Below are 6,583 nucleotides of genomic sequence, written 5' to 3' on the forward strand. Positions count from 1 at the left end.
ACCGATGCTGGTGTATTTACGTCCCCGTAACTTAGCGGTTTGGTAAAAGAGACCGATAGAATAAGTACTAGGCTTCCAAAGAATAAGTCCTGGGGTCGATTTGCTCAACTAAAAGGCGGTGCTCCAGCATGGCCGCAGTCAAATGACTGAAACAAGTAAAAGAAAAAAAAATATATATATCTGTTAGTGTGTATGTGTTCCAGCACCTATCTATCTATCTATCTCCATCTATCTATCTGTCTGTCTGTCTATCTATATCTAGGTGCAGTCATGGCTGTTTGGTAAGAAGTTTGCTTCCCAACCACATGGTTCAGGATCACTGCATAGCACCTCGGGCAGGTGTCTTCTACTATAGTTTTGGGCTGACCAAAGCCTTGTGACGGAAACTGAAAGAAGCCCATCGTATATATGTATATCTATGTGTGTGTGTCTTTGTGTCTGTGTTTGTCCCCACCAACACTTGACAACAGGTGCTGGTGTGTTTACGTCCATGTAATTTAGAAGTTCAGCAAAAATGAATGATAAAGTAAGTACAAGCTTAAAAACAAAAACAAAAAAAAAACAATAAGTACTGGGATCGATACATTCGACTAAAAATTTTAAGGCAGTACCCCAGCATAGCCACAGTCAAATGACTCAAACAACTAAAATATAAAAAAGATTATATTTATTGTTCTGATATTCATAATTTTATTCATCTTGCGAGATCTTCATTGAGATTGTAACCTATATATGAACAATTTAGATAGAATTGAATCAGGTAGGTCGGTAATAGAATTTACCAGACTTAATTGGTGAATTTAAACTGACAAAAAGACTGCGAATAGATTTAATGTTGATGTTTCAAGGGAGATAATTATATTAATTCCTCAGCAACGTTTTGAAACTGAATGCCAATGATTACGTTGACATTTTTTTGTATTTCTGAACTAATTACAGGCTTTAAAAAAATATCATCAATGAAACGATTTATTTAGAGACCGTCTGCATGTAAAACAATAGTTAAGCTAGTTCTTTACTTTGTTTCTATTATTACAACTTAGGTCAAACTACAATATTGTCTGATGTTTACATATTTATTAATGCAGTAAGCATCAATGAAAAGGCTAATTAAAACTAATTGTGCAGTGAGGTAAGACTTCCTGCATTGAGTGAAATGTATCATTTATCTTTTATTTGCTTCAATCATTAGACTGTGGTCATACTGGGGCATTGCCTTTAAGAATTTTAGTCAAATGAATCGACTCTAGTACTTTAGAGGCTGGTGCTTATTCTATCAGTTTCTTTTGTCAAACTGCTAAATTATGGGGACGTAAACACACCAACACCGGTTGTCAAGTGGTGGTGAAACACACACACACACACACACACACATGACTGGCTTCTTTCAGTTTCTGCCTGTCAAATCCACTCACAAGCATTTGGTTGGTCTGAGGCTATAGTAAAAGACACTTGTACAAGCTGCTATGCAGTGGAACTGAACCCAGAACCATGTGGTTAGAAAGCAAGCTTTTTACTGCAGCCACACCTGCACTTAAATGAAAGAATGACTAAATATACAAAAGGTGTCCAGTAATGTATATTTATAACTGGGCATGAAAACTGGCATGTTTAAAAAACATGTTTGTCTTATGTGAGCTAGTTTGTCTATCATAGCTATTGGCTTCATTCCACTACACTGATAATACTAATATAGTTCTGTCACCATCTTTTCTTTTAGTGATTATTACCATTAATTTTATATTTTGAATTCTAATATTGCTGAAGTTAACTGTGACTTTCATCCCTCTAAGGTCAATAAATATAATACCAGTCATGTGTTGGGGTCAATAGTATTGATTAATCTCATCCCTCTAATTTTAGAATATGTGCTTATGCTAGAAACAGTTATTACCATTATCTTGAACAGAAGTTACTGAGTTTAGGAAAGGCTATTGATAGAGTCCCTCATAAAGATCACTCTGCTGAACTCCTTTGGCAAAGAACCAGCAGTTATTATCATTATTTTGAACAACATTTACTGTGTTTAGGAAGGGCTATTGATAGAGTCCCTAGTAGAGATCACTCTACAGAACTCCTTTGGCAAAAAGTCAGCAGTTTTTCTCTGTTTTGTGGCTATGGTCAAGGTAGTTGTACAGGTAGATGTGTTTGAAGGGTTTTAGGGCAGCTCTCTATCGGTCTGATCAACTCCTCATTAACTTCTTCAAATACAACTTGAAGCATAAGGTGTGAATGGAGTAACAGGTACTGCCTTTGAGCAAATTTGATGAAAAATGTATCCAATTTGTACAATCAGTGTTACTTGAATTCAGTTTGTAGGTTTGCACTTAGAAGAGATAGGAAAGAGGACCTGAAGCAGAATCTGAGAGGTATAATGGTGTACCCTGATGCTTTCTATCTACATCAGTGTTTCTCAACCATTTTTTACCTATGGACCCCTTTGATTCTTATTTTACTTGGGTGAACCCTCCTGGCCATTCAATGCTTAACAAATCATATATTTCTTTATAATTAATTATTAGGAATTGTATGAGAAAAATTGATAAAATATTTTGTGTGTTGTAAAATTATAACTGATTTATTGCAGATAAATTTTAATAATAAAATCTTATATGGATCCCCAAGGGCAGTATAGTCACTGGTTGAGAACCACTGATCTACATGGTGGTAGTGGTTTCTCATCCTCCTTTATAGATAGGGTACTTTTGTTATACTTTTATATCTTTAGTTTTTAACCCCTTTTTCATGTTGTATTACTTTTTTTGCTTTTTCCTTGCTTTTACTTGTCTTGTATCTTGAGGGGTCACCTGGACACCGTATTATCACTATTTATTTCCTTGCAGCTCCACCTGACCATTCTCATCTTCTCTTCTAAATGTGAGTGGCCATGTAGTCCCTCTGCAAAGACAACATGCTCTGTCCCCCTTCTCTCATACTTTAACCATTTATCTCCTAGCATAAAGCCAACACCCACTTCCCATTCAGGGTTCATAAACTCACTAGTGCTAGTGGCACAAAAAAAACACCCAGTACACACTATAAAGTGGTTGTTGTTAGGAGGGGCATCCAGCCATAGAAACCACGTCAAAGCAGATATTGGAGGACGATGTAGTGCTTGGGTTAATTGGATCTGATAAAACTATCCAACTCAAGTTAACATGGAGTTTAATCCTTTAGCATTTAAACCAGCCATATCCCACCAAAATAATATGCCTGTTTTATCTTCAAACTGACCATATCTGATCTCTCACACTTACCCTACAATGTTATTCTCAAATGGCACGCAATGGCACCCATTCACGCAAATGGCACCCATTCTGGTGGCATGTAAAAACACCCATTACACTCTCAGAGTGGTTGGCGTTAAGAAGGGCATCCAGCTGTAGAAAACCATGCCAAATCAGACTGGAGTCTGGTGCAGCCTTCCAGCTTACCAGCTCTGGTCAAACCAGATGTTAAATGATAATGATGATGCCATTATTGAAATCTCAAAGCTACAAAGTAAAGTAGGACAAATTCATATGAACGTGAATTAAATAAGCATTACATTTGAGAAAGTAATCAGAATGCTAAAGAGCTAAATGATGATGATAATGATACAATCACCACGTTTTTTTGAAATCCCTTTTGTGTAAAAGGTTTTTGTATTATACAGAAGGCCCTCGTGGCTAATATAGTGGCTGTTATATCATCATCATCATCGTTTAACGTCCGCTTTCCATGCTAGGCTAGCATGCTCATTATTACTTTTCCTCCATAAATATTATTTACATTTCTAAGAAACTAGTTTAAACTCTTACCAAATGCTTTTCCAATTGCAATAGTTTCAAGAATTCCAAGAATTGGTATAATAATGAACCCGGGTCCAATATCCTGAAAGAGATAAACAATAATAGCAGTCAGCTAAAGATCACTGTTCATAAGTGGGAGAACAAAATTTGGTTAAGGGGTGCAAATCAAGGCCCAACCCAAAAGGTTCAAAGTGCTTTTATTGACCTCCATCTAAAAAAAAGATTTTAGTGGGTGCACCTGCATCTCTTGCACCCCCTGTTCCCAAGCCTATGGCATTGCTGTTCAGCATTAATATTTAATTATTTAAGGTATCAAATGTAAGAACTTCAACTGAGTGAAAATTACATTACATATTCTAATTTTTGTTTAAGAAAAAAACATGCAACAAAAATAAGAATTTAGAAACTTGAAGAACATGAAATAATTATGTTTTGGAAGAGTGAATCTTGAAGCAATTAAACCTCTAAATATTGCATCTCATAAATGATTTCAAATTTTGGCACAAGGCCAGCGGTTTTAAGAGTGGAGGTAAGTTGATTACATCAACCCCCAGTACTCAGCTGGTACTTATTTTATCGATCCCAAATGGATGAAAGGCAAAGTCAATCCTGGTAGCATTTGAATTCAGAATGCAAAGTCAGAAGAAATACCACTAAGCATTTTGCCTGGCATGATAATGATTCTGTCAGCTTACTGCCTTAAAGCATCTTAATATAGGGTTAAAAAAACACTTTGAATAGAAAACGTCTAAGGCTGCTGGTAGGACTTGAACCCACACCTCCTGTAATGTAGAACCCTTGTCATGTTTACAGATGTCCAACCTCGAGCAGCTATAGACTGTTACTATCCAAATGTCTTTTTTTTTTTTTAACCCAGTATTTACATTCTAGTATTTATAGATTTAACTATTTCAAGACTCACTTATCCGAAAAAGAATTACGCAACAAAAACTTACAGACAAAATTTCTGATGTAGATCGAGTGACATTCTTGGTATGGATTGAAAAATCTGGGATTCTGAAAGGTGGCAGTCCTTCTTGAATGTCATTGGTGAGAGTAAATACACTTTTGTCTGGATTTTGACTTATTACTGCATAAGATATTGCTGTAGCTGATATTACTATGACTGCATTTGCAGCTAAAAATAAAGAAGAAAGTAATTTTGTTTTTAATCTAAATTCTAGTCTTAAATCATGTTCTTTTATCTGCTATAATTCCATTCATATCTAGGATGCATGACAGGGATATATAATTCCAGGACTCGACTGGTACTTTATATGAGTGACTCTAGAAGGGTGAAAAGCAAAACTGATCTCAATAAGATTACAAATCAATAGAATATTAAGAGTCTGTTACATGCAGCAGAAACTGTATTTGATTAAAATTGCCATCCATGTAACATACTTCATGCAAATCCATAGCAAAAATGCAAATTAACTCTGGTATTCATTTGGAAATAATATCTCTTGTGGACTTAATCTATTTAAAAGCACAAGACCAGTGTCCTTCTGGTGATGAAAAGCACTCATGGTGGTGCCACATAAAAGTGCCTGTGTGGTGTTATGTAAAAACATCTGTGCAGTGCCACATAAAAGCACCAGTACAGTGTCACATAAAAGTGCCTGTGAGTGCCATGTAAAAGCACCTATGCAGTGCCACATAGAAGTATCCAGTACACTCTGCAAAGTGGTTGGTGTTAGGAAGGGCATCCAACTGTAGATACCATGCCAACTCAGACTGGGTTCTGGTGCAGTGCCCCAGCTTGCCAGCCCTGGTCATACCATCCAAACCATGCCAGCATAGACAACAGATGTTAAATGATGATAATGATGATGAAATATATCAGTAGCAGATGAAAATCCTCCAGAAGCAGTGGTGAGAATGCTAGATGCACAGAATTGTGCATCTAGCTTTTGGGCTTTGTCAGTACATGTACTCACAGCCAAACACATGGTGGGGGTAGTCGAGTATCTGAGCCTCTATCATACTCCAACCTCTCACCTGGCACATAACCATTTCTCTCAGTTCTTCATCCTCTCTCAGCCTGAAATATCCTTGTCTTGCATGGCACTTGGTGACCTGGTGACCCTGTGAGTACTAATGTCATGTAAAAAGTACCTATGCTAATGTCACATAAAAGGCACCCATGCCAGTGACATGTAGAAAGCACACATACCCACACCATATAAAAAGCATTTGTGCTGGTGCCATGTAAAAGCTCCCAGTACATTCTGTAAAGTGGTGGACATTAGGAAGGGCATTCGTCCATAGAAACCATGCTAAAACTGACAACAGTGCCCAGCGTAGTATTCTGGCTTGCCAGCTCCAGTCAAACTGTCCTAACTAGAAAATGGACATTAAATGATGATGATGATGTAGCTAAATACCAGCAGGCAATCTGTGCATTTATCAAATTAAAATAATTGTCCTCCTACTACACACACACATACACACACACACAAAAAAAAAAATTACAAGCAAGAAATAATTAAGACATGTTCTTATAGAATATACTATTGTTGTTTAGAACCAGATCAGCTCATATCAAGTGAATCTAAGCAGCAGTGAACATCCCTCATTTATTCAGGCTATGGACTGTATCATCCAGAGAAATATTTGTGGATATAAAATGTTGATATGCTCCTCCTTGGCACCGTCGTTGTCATCGTCATCATCATCATCATTATCATCATCACCGTTTAACGTCCGCTTTCCATGCTAGCATGGGTTGGACGATTTGACTGAGGACTGGTGAACCAGGAGGCTACACCAGGCTTCAATCTGATTTGGCA

General features: G+C 37.0%; 1 protein-coding gene across 1 annotated transcript in view; it reads right to left on the reverse strand.

Moving 5' to 3' along the window:
* Nucleotides 1-6,583, reverse strand: part of LOC106881254 (sodium-independent sulfate anion transporter-like) — a 156,592-nt gene that overhangs the window by 101,467 nt on the left and 48,542 nt on the right. The window contains exons 9-10 of the mRNA XM_052969848.1: nt 4,748-4,929; nt 3,801-3,873 (exon numbers count right to left, since the gene is read on the reverse strand). Coding sequence (XP_052825808.1) covers nt 3,801-3,873; nt 4,748-4,929 — 255 coding nt within the window. The remainder of the gene's footprint in view (nt 1-3,800; nt 3,874-4,747; nt 4,930-6,583) is intronic.

The sequence above is a fragment of the Octopus bimaculoides genome, chromosome 1 (assembly GCF_001194135.2).
Source record: "Octopus bimaculoides isolate UCB-OBI-ISO-001 chromosome 1, ASM119413v2, whole genome shotgun sequence".
NCBI classification, from domain to species: domain Eukaryota; kingdom Metazoa; phylum Mollusca; class Cephalopoda; order Octopoda; family Octopodidae; genus Octopus; species Octopus bimaculoides.